Genomic DNA, 16,846 nt, shown 5'->3' on the forward strand with positions numbered 1-16,846 from the left:
TGGCCGGACTGCATATGGTAAACAATTGGCCAAGATCAGCTCCAGAAGTTGGCCGGAATTATGCACCCAGGTCGTCGATCGCCGATACCCGATTCCCGATCGCTGTTGACAGCTTTTTTAAACGCCGGCAAATTGAGCAACAGGTAAAATCTTCAGTCCGCGAAGGTGAATCAACTTAATTGCTGGCGGAATTGTGTCAGCAGATCGTGCGTTTGCGATATGCGATTTGTGAAGCAGCGGCGCCCTCCAAAACAATGCCCTTCAGTGGAAACTCCGCGGGGCAGGTCCAACCTGAATGCTCTTCGCCATTCAATGGATCACCGTTTAGCTGCGAATTTTTGACGATTAATTTACATTGTTGAGTTTATCCAGATGATGACAAACTAAATACACTCCATATAAAAAGAACTATTTTCTTTTTCGTTATCATGTTTAAAATAATAATTTTGTGTAGTGTTTGTAAGGTATTGTTAACAAAATGTAAGTAAGCACTTAGTAATACAAACAAAATGTATAATTATTTAGTTATCTAATTACAAATAATGTCTTATCTGGATGAAACCAAGAATGAAGAGCAAGATATATTTAGGGGCAAAACATTATGGTTTCTCATTAAAAAAGTATTGTACTGAATTAAGCCAAAGGGAAATGAAAAGAAATAAATACTACAAATTCGCATTTCTTTAATCAATGTGTACTTAGATAACAGCCGAGGCAGACCTAAAAATAGCGCTGCCAATAAGAGGCGTTGGCGCAACCAGTTTGCAAAACAAAATCCAATTGGATAAGTCCGGGCCCCAAAATAAAGATAAAGCCCCCACCAGCGTCAATGTGACAGTTAACGAGGCGATATATGCAGGCGGAATGAGAGTCTATGCGAGCGTATCTCCCAATTGGACGGATAAACACGGCTCCACCTCCAATTGGATTAAGTAGGCACACACACAAGGGGGCGATAATCATAAATTTAAATAAAGCGCGGGAGCATGCGAGTGCGAGAGGGACAGCGAGCAACCAGATTTGAATATTGCAAGGGTGTGTGTGAAAATTAGCGAGCGCGATTAGTTGTCTCTTTTTCCCCAACGGAGCAGCTTTTTGTGGAACCTAAGTGAGCGATCGCTGCTCTTTGCAGTAGTAGTGGTGAGTGGGGAGCGCGCAGAGAGAGCAAGAGCGAGTCATTTGAGATACAAGAGAATTTTAGCTCTCGAAGGAAACTTAATTGTTTTTTTTTGTACATACTAAAATGAATTAATGTTTAAACATAACTCATTACGGTTTGAGAGAGCTTAAGCGCTCTCTTTTATCCCTCTCCCACAATTGCAATGTTGCAAGCAGGTGTGTCTCTGTGTGTGCAAGTACCTGCAGCAGATACGAGCAACTAAAATCACGCACACTTGCAGCAAAACCGAACACAGAGACACTTCACATTGCAATTGTTTGAGTGCACTGCCGTTTGTTTATTTGCCTTTTGTTTATATGGATTTGGCGAAAAAAAAACTTGTTGCAGCCCGCTGCCGTTAAAGTTGCCGATCTGTTGCGCATCTTTAAGATACTTTTGGCGAGCTCGCCTCAGTTGAGTTCAGCGTTCAGTGGTTGAAGCTCAAGTGCGCGCGCTCCCCGGACTTTGGCAACACATTTTGTCCTCCGCGATATCCCATGCGCTACTCGACCGATACAATACGATCCCGAACGATTCGCTTCGTTTTGAAGACACCCCTCTAATAAAAATCCCCATTCTCAACGCTCTCGCGTCGCGATTCTTTCGATCTCTTTTTGTGCCGCAGTTTTTTGCGTTTTGACGACGGCATTTGTGCGAATCGAAACGTGCTGCGAATGAGACGCAAATTTCTCTCAAAGTAACATCATAATTTATTGAAAAACTATACGCTTATAGTTTAAAAAGAGTGTCCACTATTGTGCAGATAAAGTAAAGTGATAACTAATAACTTATTCACTTGAACGAAATGAATTTGATATTTAAAGATTGAAATGTTTGTCTGAAAAACTCAACAATTGAGGTAAATCCCATGAGCATTAAATTAAGTTATGAAAAATATAAAGGAATTACAATAAAATTTATTGTGTACAAGATGTTATACATGAATAGTAGTTGCAAATAATTTATTTACGCTGCTTAGTTATATTAAACTGTGCAGAAAATGAATTTAAAATTTTAGTTACCACAAAACTACAATTTTCAATGATTAAAAACCAAGAAGGCTCTGAAGCTTCTTCAAAAATTTTAGAATTGCTTAGAGTCACCTTTTAGATACTAAAATATTTAAGTAGCTTGGTAACCAACTTATTTAGGAAAGAAATACATTTTATGTTTTATTTATTAAAGGAAAATAAATATAGGTAATTCAATAAATAATTCCCATGCTTTTCTAATTGCGAAAACGACTTACCTTTTTTTGACTAAAAGATTGAACAAAGTTAATCAATTTTACAACAAGTGACATCCGAAATTTTTGTTGATAAGAGTTCCCAGGCCACCTGGACCCTAATCATGATTCATTCAATTAATCAAAGCCGTGTAGAATTTCACAATCCTAATCTGCAATCTCTAACAAGCTTTAATAAATGAAACATTTTGAATTTATGTTGCTTAGCGTTTTTAAAGGGGCTTTACCCCACCCCGCGGCAGTAAATACAGTTTGACAATCTATAAAACGGGCTTTTCACCATTTAAGATTCAAGAGGTACAAGGTTACTGAAAATTACTTGAAAGTAAAGGAAATGTATACCATATAAGAGGGGGGATCTTGTTTAAACTATTTTTAAGAAAGGCGCCTTGAGTTTCAGACCGAAGGTAAACAGAACCTGCATCAAAGTTTACTCTACAGAAGTTGAAGTGGGATACCTGTAACTCCAGTATCTTTCGCAATGTCGCTGGGTTGAGCCGTGAGGCGAGAAATAATATTGAAATTGAAATAAATAAATACGGCAAACAAAGTGCGAGAAAAATCGATCGATTTACACTTTAAAATATCGTACCACCCCACCGTTCGATTTGTTTAATGTGTATATCTATATCAATACACAAGCGTATATTATGTTGCCTTATTGATAAGGCGATCGGCTCGATATGTTTTATTAGCATAACACTTGTGGTGTGCCGCAGTTTTGAGTTCAAGTGCCTCTGGACAAGTTGGAACTGCATTTCCTTTTGGTTGGACACTCGTTCTTTATTTTTTTCTTATTCAAATGCCGTTATCTGGGTGGCGTATATAGATACAGCCGTACAGATACCATTACCATTTGCTGTAACGATCGAGTGATTGATTATTTTTACAGTACAATAATAAATATTTGTGCAGCGTTTGTCGCGTTGCCTGCTTAGCCTAATTAGATAAAAATGGAATGAAAAACGTAACCTGCTCCTTCCTCCTTCTCGTTCTTGTTCTCGTTCTTGGCGTAGCATTATCTCGACTGCGTTTTCCCATTTACCATATTCGGTGCTCCTCCGGCCGAACTGAACTGATTAAGCCCGACCGGGCCAAGAAGACCAAGACGAGTTGGGTCTTATTGGAGTATCTATATCTATGTGTAGACCCGTGTCGACAATTGCGTCGAAGCTGTTGTTTAAAAAGAAAAATGAGTTCAATTTGTTTGCTCCGGCCTGATAAGACACCTCAGCCAGCAGGTGGGCGGGGAGGGGAGGTAAGGTGAGGTGAGGAGACTTGAGATAGAGTCAGCGAAGAACCAGTGCCATGCCACGCACTTCATAGCCCAGCACTTTGCATATCATCGACGACGTGTGTTCAACAATGAAATTTCGGCCAAGCCCCAAAAAACTAATCAATTGAATGGGTATTGATTTGATAGCAGGATCCTCAAAGGTGACAGGTGCTTTGAAAATGTCGTTTTTTATTTACTTTTAAAAGTGATTAGGATTTGATTTTTCCATTAAGGTAGGAGCTTATTACAGCCATTCCGAAAATAGTTTTTTGGTCACCTTCTTTGAATAATATGTTAAATGAGGTCAGATATCAGTAAATGAAAATCTTATCAAGCTAATCATTTCCGTATATCATTTAAATATGAATCACTTGAGCCATGGCGACCAAAAGAGTCAGCGGATGGTGGTTGATAAGAATTATTGATTTCTTTGCGCTTGATAAGCCAAATTCGTCAAAAGGGTCCTTTCCCCCACTACTATCTTCACCGTGCGGAAATTCGATAGGCGCGATACAATAAAATATAATTTGCAAAATTAACAAATAAGTTGAAGGCTCGTGATTAGAGTTTATTAAATTCACCTGATTTCGTTTATTGCGCTCTCCACTTCAGCTCACTTGAGTTTGGTACGATGAAGTGTGTGCCACAATTCTTGGAACTCGTAATTCTTTCACCGGGGGTAAACAATAGAATCTTGAAATATGGGCTGATGTTTAGTCCGAGCAAAGTTCATTGGGGGGCTTGTTTCGCTAAACACGTTTCACATTTCGCAATCTTGGAAATCGGTTTGCACCGGTTTCCCATTTTTCGTTTCGATGGTTTGCGTTAGGTAAGGTCCGGTGCGATACAACTTGCCTCAAGTGGCGTTAAGTTAAGGGCTGCGCACCTGATATTTGGTTTATTAGCAAGTGTCTTCTTTAACATATTTTCATTAACTATTGTAACTATAAAAAGTCATGCCAATCTATAATCTCTGTTATCTAAATAGGACAACATTTGTTGCACTTATGTAGATACTATAGAAACTAAAACAGCATTGCATCATCATAGATTCTTATCATATCTAGAAGTCAAGTAGGGAAGTGCAGTATAAGCCAAATATCGCAATTCCAAGAAGCACTTCCCGTTTTATAGATCTTGACATGGCTATAATATTGTGCTTCCCCCTTATTGACCCTTTTCAGTTCCTCACTTGAGACTTTCGGCACAAGTCGATCAGTTATTACCACGTGATAGCCAGTATATCGACGTCTGTTCTTGAGGACCCGTCTGCCAATAACCGGAGGCAATAACAATTGAACGTGACACAAGAACAAAACCAAAGTAATAATAAATAAATTTGTCACAAGTTGAAAAAGCAGGAACAATGAATGCCATTCATTAGTCAATTACAATAAGACTTTGCTAGTTAACAAACACAGACGGTTATCAAGATAGAACCCGGCGATACCGCGAAATGGAAATGAGTCAAAAACAGGTGCCAAATGGGGGAAATGATGATGTCTAGATAGAAAGACAAATAATTTGTTTAGAATCAGGAATTTGGGGCTCCGGCGACAAGGCAATCGGTAAAGTGTTGCTAATTAATATTGAGCTGCAATGGGGTTAATTTGTCTTAGTTGGTAAGTCACAAATTGTTTCATTTAGTGTTGAATATTCGGTGCCTATTTTGTTTTTTTCGTGGAGCAGAGCTAAGCCAACTTGAGCCGCAGGAAATCTCCCTTTGGCACTTTACGAATGGCGCCCCATTATTCATAAATGGGAAATATTCAGACCCGCATTCGATATGAGAAGGGTGACAGAAATCGATGGGGGACCTCTTCTATTTGGCTACGCATTAAATGTAATTAATTTTGTAAATTCCGCTAATACACACGGACTTGCCACTAAACTTCTATTAGCATTTTAAGACCACGAGTTAAAAATACGCTTCTATTAATTGTCAATTTTTGTACGAATTTATCCACATATTTCTGACTTTGCTAAGCCTTCTGCTGAAATTGATTAGCTAGACAAGCAAAAATAAATATTTGCGCGAAATATATTCCAGAAGAGGTGGTGCAGACCCACCCATAATGAGTGCCAAGGCATTGTCACACTTGGGTAAAGGTCATATTCATACCCATATGTAGACCTGTTCCACGCAGCTTATCATTATCTACATACAACTATGGATCGTGTGTCACCGAAGTATTCGCTATGAATTTACGATTCAAAGTATCCACGGCTATGACATGATTGAAATTAAAGTGAGCTCTGACTACATCTGATATTTTAAGCAGTTACGCGTTCTAACTTATCTATAAATTATAAGATTAAATATAAATATCTATGTTTAAAGTTGCTTACTTGTTTACTTCTCAAACGTTTTGATTGAGGAAAGTACAGTACTAGATGTTGCATTTCTAATCAATTCACTTTAATTTTACCTTATAATATTTAATAATTAATAATACATATATCTAAAAAGTATCTCATTGACTGAAGTTTCCCCCGCTTAAACTGTAAATTGTCTGGACAAACAGTTCGTTCCCATTTGACACCAAATAAGTTTCGTAATACGCTTATAGGGTTAAATGTTGTTAAATATTTAACAATGGGTCGGAGTGAAATCGGCCGCGTCACTTTCCACATTTCCGCTGCACTCGGATCTAGATCGGGATTGGGAACTGGAAACTCTTTCGACTTTAATAATAGAACATGACTTGGTCTAACAAAGTGTTGCTTTCTGTACGCACATTTAAATGGCATTAGCAATTATGCGTGTTTAGGCCCTATGTATGAATGAAAATTTGTATCTGTCGATGTTTATTGTCTGATTATTATTATATTTCTATGCGATTGCCCCCGCCGCCAACATGGCTACTGTTCCGTCTATTCAACTTAGTCTGCTTCTGCTTTTGTGGCTTAAATGGTCAAAAACATCAGGTAGATGACTTGTAATTACGTTGCCAAGATCGGAGTCTGTACGGGTATCTATTTTGTAGTTGGGGAATTTAATGCGCCCAAAGCGATGGGGAGCTTGTAAATATCAACTGTTGCACAGACAAAAAATTGTGCGACTTTCAAACTGGATTCCATAATTGTTAATTTTACTTATTTCCTTTGGATTTTGATTTACTAAAAGTTACATTTCAATATTTTTAGTAATATAAAAGCTTTATAAAATTTAAATTGATTTTTATTCTTAGTTTAGTTAGTTTTATAATTTTAATGTTAGGTAACTTACGCTTTATTAACCAAATTAAAAGTTTCTCAATAAAATAGTAAGAAATAGTATATGCTGATTTCAGCTTAAAGCATTCCTTTTAAGTTTATTTTGATCATTTTGATAGAATTTTGTGTTTCAGTGAAGAGTATCTAACAATTACTGCGTCTTGCGATCATGAATATTCAGTTCGATTGCCGCTACCGTTGACAGACTTTGTCAACTGTTTAGGCCACCTTCATCCCCTCCCATCTGCAGTTGGCTGATAAGCTAAGCAAAAGTAAGAATGAGTTGGCGTTACCAAATTTTAATTTTTGGCCACGTCACGTTGATGCCTTGTCGCCGAGTGAAATTTCAAGGCAATGTTCCGATTTAACCAAAGCAACATAAACCAAAAAATTGAACTAATTAAAATGACAAAAAAAAGGGCGAGATACCAAGAAAAGAAGAAGCTCGTGAGGGGCTTTCAACCTGCAGATAAACAGGTTCACATGTCCATCATACTTTGCGTGCGGAATGATGAGTTTGCATAAATGAGTTCTTCGCTGCTCGTCTTCTAAGCTGAAAATGCGATTTGAGCTCTTTGAATTTCTAATTGTTGGGGTTTTTGGTTCCCCCAGAATTTCCTATTCCTCGAATTATATTTTTGTAAATTTATTTATTACCATGACAATTGCTTTGCTATAATTTATGGCACTCCCATGCCTCCCCCCGCCACGCCCTTTATGGCTAATTAATCTTCTTTGGCTAATTACAGACCAGCCTTCGTCCACTTGACCAACTTGCGGCTATCGGCTCTAATCAAGGTTCCTGAGGTGTTTTTCGAGAACCGTTTTCAACTGCTATCTGCTCCGGAGAGTGATTACCTATGTGCTCTATGCTGTTGCTGCTGTTGGCACAGTTAGCCGTAAACACTGATTATGCCATTGTTGCTAGCAAACTACTATCAGCAGCAACTTCAGCAACGGCAGCAGCGTGTTGCTAGCAACAACGGCATGTTACTTGAATACAAAAGCCATTGCAATACAAATCGGGGCAGCAACAATTGCAGCAGCAACAACAGCAGCAGCAGCAGGACCAGCAACAGCAACAACCAGCGACAGCTGTTCGCAGCGGAAGCACTAACAATGTCAACGCCGACAACAACATCGAAATACAAAATCAATGGCGAGGCCACCGAAGGCGTTTCAGCATCCACACTGCTGTATCATCATCCGCATCACAGCCATCGTAATCATCACCATCAGCAGTCGCAACAGCAGCAGCTCCAGCAGCAGCAGCAACAACATCATCAGCAGCAGCAGCATTTGCTGCTGCAGCAACAGCTCCTTCAGCAACATGTGGCCAACAGTTCGCCGCTGCAACATCTGAGCAATCTGTTTGGCCAGCATTTGCCTACGCACAGCCTGCAGCACTTGATTGCCGCCGAGTACTGGCAGCAGCAGCAGCAGCAGCAACAGCAACAGCCAGCAGCAACAATTAAAAGCGAGCCAACAACTCAATCAGTGGCAGCAACATCGGTCTTTAGCTTCACGCCGCAGCAACACGTCAATTTTGCCGCCTCATTAGTCGCATTACAGCAAAATGATGCCTTGCCCGAGGCAACAATGGCAACGGCAACAGCAGCACCGACACCAGCGACAACTGCATCAGGAGCGGCAACTACAGCAGCAGTCGCAACAAGCCCTGCAGCACCGACAACATTGCAGGCGCCAACAGCAACACAGGCGGCAGCAACAATTGACGACATCGATGATGATGATGACGACAGCAACATCGGCGGCCACATGCAAAATGCAGGCGGTAAGTTTGATGTTTTATGATTATTTTGGCAGCTGCAGCAGCAAGCGAGAGGAGGTTCAGAAGTTTCTGCGTGGTTAAAACATACATGAGACACGAGAGGATCTGTTTTAAGGACGCCTCTTATTAAGCTTGTTGTATTCTTACATTACTGTAATATTTATATTTCTTCCCATGAAGGATCCCCCACTGATCCTCTATTGTTTCTTGAGCATATCCTTCGGTCAACCCTCGCTGTTTCCATAATGCAAGCTCATTTCCATTTCCTGTCCCGATCACGCTTCGTTTTGAGTCTGCTTCGTTTCGATCCACCTCTCAACTCCGTTTTGGCAACGTGTGTGTCTTTTGATTTATTATGCGGCCTTTATTTCATTCATAAAATGAAATGATTATGCTGTATGCTATGTGCCATGGCTGCTCGCTCACACTTTCGTGTCATCTTTTGGCCGAACTCATTTTCATATCATTAGCCTCATCAGCAGACACGTTTGCCGCGCTGCACTTCCGCACCTTCCACCTCCGCAGTTCCCCAGATCCCTGAGACCTGGCCAAAACCCAAGCCCAAGCCCAAAAACCTCTTAAACATCATCATCAGGCGCAACATTAACATCATCGCAGCGCCCTCTCATCAGCCAATCGTCGACTTCTGTTTCCCTTTTTGCTGTTTTTTGTGTCTTTTCAGTTTGCTCTGCACAAAATCGTCTGGTGTGTCTGCACGCAATATTCGTAGATATAAGAATATTTTTGTTGGTTTAGGCCACCACCACTTGACGTGTTTGGGAGCAAACCGGAATGAATAATATTCTGCGATGGTCAAGTTTTAAATATCTATCTGCTCGCCTGATAAATGTCTCGGTCTGCGGAAATTTACATGGCCTTACAGCTCAGGAAACGCAATCGCATGTCGTGCAATTAAATTATGGTTTTTTTGCTGGAATTATGTAAAACAGCTAAAAGCCTTTAGGGTAATGTGTTCTCATTAATTAGGGAATCAGACTGGGAATTTATTAGCATGTGCTTTTTTATGGCTATGAGGAAACCAAATTGAAATAGTAACTTTAGATTAAATTAAATAAATGTAATTATCTGCACAAATTATGTTTATATGATCAGAGCAATATCCGTTTATGTAGACCTCTTTTCCTGCTCTGCCTGGTTCCATTGAATATGGAAATCATTAATAACTGGCCATAAAAGTGTTATAATCACGTCAGAGGTGTCAAAAACGAACCCCCTCCGCCGCCCCTGGGCCAACCCACCGCCTAGACATCTAACAAATTGCCAGCCCCTGTAAGCACGTGGATAATTGATGAGCTGAGCCACAGTCAAGCCTCTGTGGAATGGCCGTCGTACCTGTGCCAGCAGTGCCACCATCCCATCTTGGTCACACCTCCTCCCCGTTTGGCATTTTAGCATAATTTCAAGTGCCCTCGCAGTGATCTCAAAGTGCTTTGTGTCTATCCCATAATTATGCCATTTGTACAACCGTTTGGAGCCTTTGCCGGAGTGGAGACGGCAACATCAAACTAATTTGAATATAATTTCATAGAAAATTAACCACTTCGTTTGCCGTTCTCAGTTATTTATTGCTTAATCCTTGTGGTTTGTGCTTTGTAGAGCTCGTGCCCCGGTTTGTCTTTTATGCAAATTCTTTTTTAATAACCCCATCGGCCGGGAATTCTTCTGGCAGCCAGCGTCTTTTGTTCACATCACCTTGATTGCAGTCTGTCAGCTATTGTATGGATCTTTCGGAGGCCCCGGACGCCTTTTTTTCGGTTTCATTCAACGGCCTTTGATGGCTTTTGATTATTATTGAAAGTGATAAATGGAGATGAGTTCGTGTCCGGGGCGAGTGCAGTAGCAATTTGAACTCATCAGGTTGCAGGCAGTTGACTGATAGCTCTGATTGCTACCTGAAAAGCTCACAAAAGAAGTCGCAGCTGTAGATCATGTAACGCTAAAAAGCTCAGATTATTCAAAGTACTCATTTGGAAGAGAGGAACTGAATTTATGATGGACTTTTCACGGAACCTCTATTTTGTGTAATAACTTTGTAAAGAAGGGGAATATACTTATTTAAATAAATGTTAAAATCAATCTCTTTCTTAAGCTTTAAAGTTCTACCCTTAATTACTGAGCATTTTATTTATCTAGCCTTCCGAATCATATCAATTTAATGCAGTAAAACCATTATAATAATTTGAATTTCATTATCAGAAACGAAAGAATTTCGCAACAGGTGTTTGGACTTAGTTAGTTTAATACTTAAACGCCATTACTGCTTAGGTCATTTGTATACTTAAGATTAGTGCAGTACGTATTTAAATTGATAAGTTTAAATTCTATGAGTATGCATAATTTGAAACTGATACTATCAATATGGCCATAAGCGATCACCCAGTGAACCGAACGGATGATTTATTAAATTTATTATAATAGACCCGGCGATCGCCTTTGAGAATCATCAATCAAATGTAATTTATTGCTGATTCCGCATTCAGAAAGCTTTTCAAAAGCGAAGTAGACAATTTCGATAAGCTGGCCGGGGCATTAAAGTTCAATTCGTTATCCCATTAGGCCATTAGGCTGCAAAACTATTACCGGCTAAATGCCCAGTTAGGTAGTTGGAGTTGCAAATTGCTGGGAGAAACGTTCTGTGGCTTCTTGCCCATCATTGCCATATAACCAAATCCCCGGCGAGAGCGATCATCAGCCATTTGGCCAAGTACAGCAGCCATTAAGCCCAGCAGATCTAGTGGATCCGGAGTGCTTCTCTAACTACTTAACTTGACTGCTCGAGCGAACAGAAACCGAAACCGCGAGAGCTGACAACTGTCAGAATTTAATGGCGGCTTCAATTTTTATAACCAAAGCACGACTACCGTCAAAAGCGAGGAGGGCCTGAACATTCACATCCACAACCACATCCACATCCATCGCTGGTTCGAGTTTTGAGTTCGAGCCAAGTTAAAACAGATTACGCCAGCCAATCTGACGAGGGCTGAAAGAAATAAGAAATGCAAACGAGTTGCGGCTACGTCCGAGCCTCGAATGCAGATTTCAGAGGCACGATATCGGTTTTGGAGGGGAGTTACTACTACGTACCGCTCTCGCGGTGAGTTGTATGTGTGCAGCATGCAATATCAGTTCCCACAGTCGCCGCAGCGGTTGCTCTTTGGCAACGCCTTCGAAAACTGATGACGTTGTAAGGCAGCCGCAGCCTCCTCCAGCCCATTCCCTATCCCCTATCCCCTAAGCCCCTGCCCACTCCACTCCTCCTACTCCTTTGGCTGATGACTCGGAGACCTCGACATGCATATGAGCTTGATGGGTTCGATATGAGTGCGTGAGTCACGGACTAAGGAGGAAATTAGTTGAGGAATCTCGAAAAAGAGGAATCCTGGTTGGGATCCTCTCAAAATGTGACCAAGTTACTATACAGTGTGTCCATGTGCTCAACTTATTTTAAGTATCTTTAACATGTAGAAACACTTTTTCATACAGATTTCCATTATCCCATCACTTTTTCCTAATTTTATTAAATTGACTGTTGCACCTGCTTAAGTCTGGCTCAATTGCAATATGCTTCGGTCACGCTCACATCGCCAAGCTCTGTGTTTTGGACCACAACCATAACCATCACCATCATCATCCACGCTCGTCTTCGTCGTCGTCGTCGTCGCTTATCTGGCAAAATTTGATCAACGTTTTCGCAATTCGGGAGCTCCGCCCCGAAGGTATTTCCATAAATATTCCTTGGCCCCAGCTTCAGTATTTTGCCTGGCTTTTGCTGCTTTTGCTTCACTTTTGACTGCTCAGGTTTTGCTTTTTACTTTTATTAGTTGGCCAGTTGTCTGTGCTGTTTTGGCTGCTGTTGTTGTTGTTGCTGCCGCTGCTACAAATAAATTAAAATTATGCATGCTTAGGCATTGGGCCATGGGAATTTGTTTTGTGGGAAAGCCTCTTTTGTCTTTGGCTTTACTTCGAATTTTGTTTTCTTCGCTTTTGGGTAGCGTCTTTTTGGGCTGAACTTAAACAAATACGTTTCGATGGGTGCAGATAGTAATTTTTTTGCACCGAAATTTATGAGTGTGGGAGCCGATTGCTTTCGGCCATACGTATGTTTATGTCAATAGGTGGGTAATAAAATGTACAATTATGGTAATTGTGGGTTAAGCCGGCTTAGCAAGATTTTCAATTGTTAAACTATAATATTTAGCTCAGATTTTAAGTACACAGCCGACCATGTAACTTCTTAAGAAGGTGTTACTAAGCTCTGGTTAAATATGGATGGAATATATATGTTTTAAAAAGGGGTTTTCCTCCGCAAAACCTTCTCTTGGGAAAACTCTGAGCACGAACTCAGCCTTTTTTGCATGGCATTTAAAAATTTCAATAAAATTGCATTCGATTCCATTCGAAGCGAATAGAAAGCTGTTCAGGCACGTTCGAGCAGTTAACTTAGTTTGATTGCTGGCCAATGGCCAGTGTCCGGAGATACCGAACCCAACCGAAAAGAGCAGAGTTCCCCTTCAATATGTTTACCATAAAAAATGGTAAATTTGTGCTACGTTCTGTTTGAATTGAGCAATGCAGTCGAAGAAGCCTGCATCCTGGCGCCTTCTTCAGAACGCAGCCGCTGAATTTCCAGCGAACTGAGCGCATCGTAACTCATACGCCTCGTGGGCCTCGCAGCCAGCGATTTAATTTGCACCGCCGCAGACTTCACCTCCAATTAGCCATAATAAAGTTGAGACGTGATATTTTATTTCGCTTTTGTGGCCATGTGGAAATTTGCCTACGTTTTGGCGTTCAACGACGGCTGCTCATAAAAATCCATCGACGACTCTTTCCGCAGAAAAGCCGAACTAAAAAATAAAGGGCAGCTGGTCAAATTATATGCATAAATAATAATTTCAAAGAGCCAGGGACAAAGGAATAAGAACTATAAATTTGTTTCATTTTCGAGTGTGGAACGTGAGCTTTTTGGTGTTTTGGCCAGAAAGGATATGTTTGAGGGAGGACTAGGGGCAGCTCCCTGCTCACTCAATGTTCGAACTGCGAAACCCTATCATTAGCATTTCCGCTTTTTATTATTGCTCAGCATATGTATAAGCCATTGGGGCCATGTGAGAGTACCAGATGATCATACTTAATCATAATTTAAAGTCTTCGGGTCTCCGAGGATCTGCGGATTCAAATTGCTCGAGAATCTCGCCTGGCTTGTCATATGAAAATTGCAGACCCATTAAAGGGAGTCGCGGTTCCCGCGGGTCAGCGGATGTGTTCTTCTCTGAAAATGTGCTCAAATTATCCCCGAGCCTTGCGAGAAAAGGGTGAAAGAGTTTTGGGTCAAATTGTTGCCGATGCAACAGTGGTTGGGGCATTATAATTGAGGCCATTTACATTTTGCTTACACCGATCTAAACGGATTATAAAATTATAATAAATATTATATGAGGAAAGAAGGGAATGTAATTCTCATTTAATTTTAATGAATAAGTAAACGATTTTCGTTACAATCCTTTTTTTGTATCGGTCTTAACGATTTAAAACTAATTATAAATATTATATTTTTAATGCCACACCCTACGAAATTAAGTATACGTTTCATCAACCCCGAACCACTGTTCCTTCGTTGTGCCAAAAATTAATTGACTTTACCCAAAGATCCCGACAACATTTCGTAGGCAAATTAGCTTTGTGGCCTGGCCGGAGTTTCCTGGGAACACAATTAACCAAGTTCCTTTCGGCCGTGGGGCGTTAGACGGCAACCTCTTTTACAGTTAGCTCGCAAATTGAGTTTCGAGCAGGAACCCCAGATGAATCGAGTCCTAAGCCAGGACCTACCTGCGTTGGCAGAGCGAAATACAAAACAATTTGCCAGATACGGTAAGATTAATGATCGCCACAAGGAGCTGGGTCTTCGGTAGCGATTGCTTAGACAGTTCCCGGTATTAATTTTGAATTCATAATTCAGGAAATCTCATTCAGGGAGCCAAACACTCCCCTGGCGGCAAAGTCCTTTCAAATCGCTCATGACTGACCTTCAGAGTCTTTAGTCTTTGGTCTTTAGCAGGCGCCGAAGAGTAGTCTTCAGTCTTCAGTCTCCGCTCTCCGGTCTACTATACACTCTCCCCATGACGCCGACTTTTATGGGCCGCAGTTTAACGCCAGTCTTTTCCCCTCCTCTCCTCAGCGAAATTTGTGCTCATCTGGAGCTCTTGCGGTTATAAAATTGTGCCAACATTTTTATTACTTTTCAACACATTTTCAAGTTGACGTTCGAGTCAGTCGTCCTCGGTGATGTTTTCGGTTTCGTTTCGGTCAAGTGTTTTGACCACACTTTGTATGGAAAGGGTGCGCCAGTGGAGCTGTTTTCCGACCTGTAAATTAATTTATCAATGGTCCAAAGTGCAGCCACAAAAGGGGAACTTTTTTCTGCCATCTATAACTTAATAATATTTGTTATTATTTCTTTGAGAGCATATTTCCATGAATCATTAATTCTGAAAACCTTATCATCATAAGACCTAGACTTAATTATCGCCCACACTTTATTATTTCTGAGAAAACTCAAGCATTAATCGATTTCCAAAAATCTCTAACAAGAAATCAATAACTGAAAAGTGTACATGCTTACCATTTTCAATTAAATGTCTCATGATTAGGAATCTAAAAATATTATTAATCTTGAAAAGAAGATTTCTATTGGGAGACATTTCAAGATCATTTCCAATTTTAATTTCACCACAATTGCCGCCAAGCCAATTTTAAACATATTGTTTTTAAAAACATTATTATAACTTATGCTGTTATTTTTCCGATATTAATATCGATCATACTGCGCGAAAAGCCATTTTTCTTGGTGCTTGGCAACAACGCATGGGAATTGAATGGAATGAATGGGAAAATGAGGTGCAGCTAAAGGAGCGTACAATGTACAACGAGACCGCAGGTTGGACCTGTGCCCGACTGCATCCCGATCTGCAAGTTGCCACAGTCACTATACGCCTTATGGACCCCCCTCCCCGCACTCCCTTTTCCTTTCCCCACCCTTCCGAGCGAACCTGAACCGATCATCCATCCATTGCCAAAGTCATGGGAACTTTTTGCTGCTTGCGCCTTTCGTACGTTTCATTTAATTTGCATGGATCGTGCGGACGTCGTACGTAAGACTGACGACTTGGAATTGCCGCAGTGCCTCCCCCTTGGATCCCCACGGATCCCCTTGGACCCCCGCCCCACCCCCTGCTTATGCGGCTACTTTGTGAGTTGTTGCTGCTGTGGCTGCGAAAGAAGGACGCGAGTCATCATCATAATCAACTGCCATGGCGGCTGCTGCTGCTGCAGCTCTGAAAGCCTATCATTATGATTATGACGAATATTACTTTTGTATATAACTTTTACGCTGAGCCAAAAGAGATCCACTCTCTATATAGCAACAGGTGCATTCAAGAAAATAGCAACAAAACGATATGAATAATGAATATATTATTTTGTTCATATTTTAAGATATATGTAACCATTTGTAGGTTCTTAATTTTTAGTGTAATTAAATCTGACAAAACTTAGAAAACAACTGATTTATTAAAAATGGTGCTGGTTTTTTAGTGACTGCATCAACATTTTATAAAATTTAACAAACAAATTCTCAAGAAATTTAATATAATATTTGTTGGTAATTATCCAAACATTTTAAATAACCATTTAATATCCTGGGTGCTATTATACTGACCGCAGCTGTTTGTACATGCACACGAGCAACATGTTGCTGCAGATTCTTTTTGCATGTTGCTGTGATTGGTTTTAATTCAAGCCGAAAGAGCCGCGCAGGTTCAGGCCACGGCCACTCAGCTCTTTTGGGCCGGGATCGTCCAACAGAAGCGACCTCTTGGCCACAATGGAGATGGAGGGCGTGCTGCAGCAGCCGTGGCAGCAACTCGAAACATCGGCCGATGCATATCTGAAATTAGTTTTGGTAAACCCTTGGATTCGTTCCCTTTTCGATATTTTCTATATATATGTGCATATATACTATGCCCCCTGTCTGCCGGACTAATTAGCTTCCCTGGCTGCTTGGCTCCTTGTGTGATCTCTCTGAACCGGCATCATAAACATTTACAATGACACCAACGACTTTATAAAGTCGTAATT

The 16,846-nt window shown here is 40.7% G+C and overlaps 1 protein-coding gene across 1 annotated transcript in view; it reads left to right on the forward strand.

Moving 5' to 3' along the window:
• The first annotated feature begins 1,588 nt into the window (after positions 1-1,588).
• Positions 1,589-16,846, forward strand: part of LOC117146529 (protein nubbin) — a 40,264-nt gene continuing 25,006 nt past the window's right edge. The window contains exons 1-2 of the mRNA XM_033312802.1: positions 1,589-2,018; positions 7,647-8,692. Coding sequence (XP_033168693.1) covers positions 7,810-8,692 — 883 coding nt within the window. The 5' untranslated portion in view covers positions 1,589-2,018; positions 7,647-7,809. The remainder of the gene's footprint in view (positions 2,019-7,646; positions 8,693-16,846) is intronic.

The sequence above is a fragment of the Drosophila mauritiana genome, chromosome 2L (assembly GCF_004382145.1).
Source record: "Drosophila mauritiana strain mau12 chromosome 2L, ASM438214v1, whole genome shotgun sequence".
NCBI lineage: Eukaryota > Metazoa > Arthropoda > Insecta > Diptera > Drosophilidae > Drosophila > Drosophila mauritiana.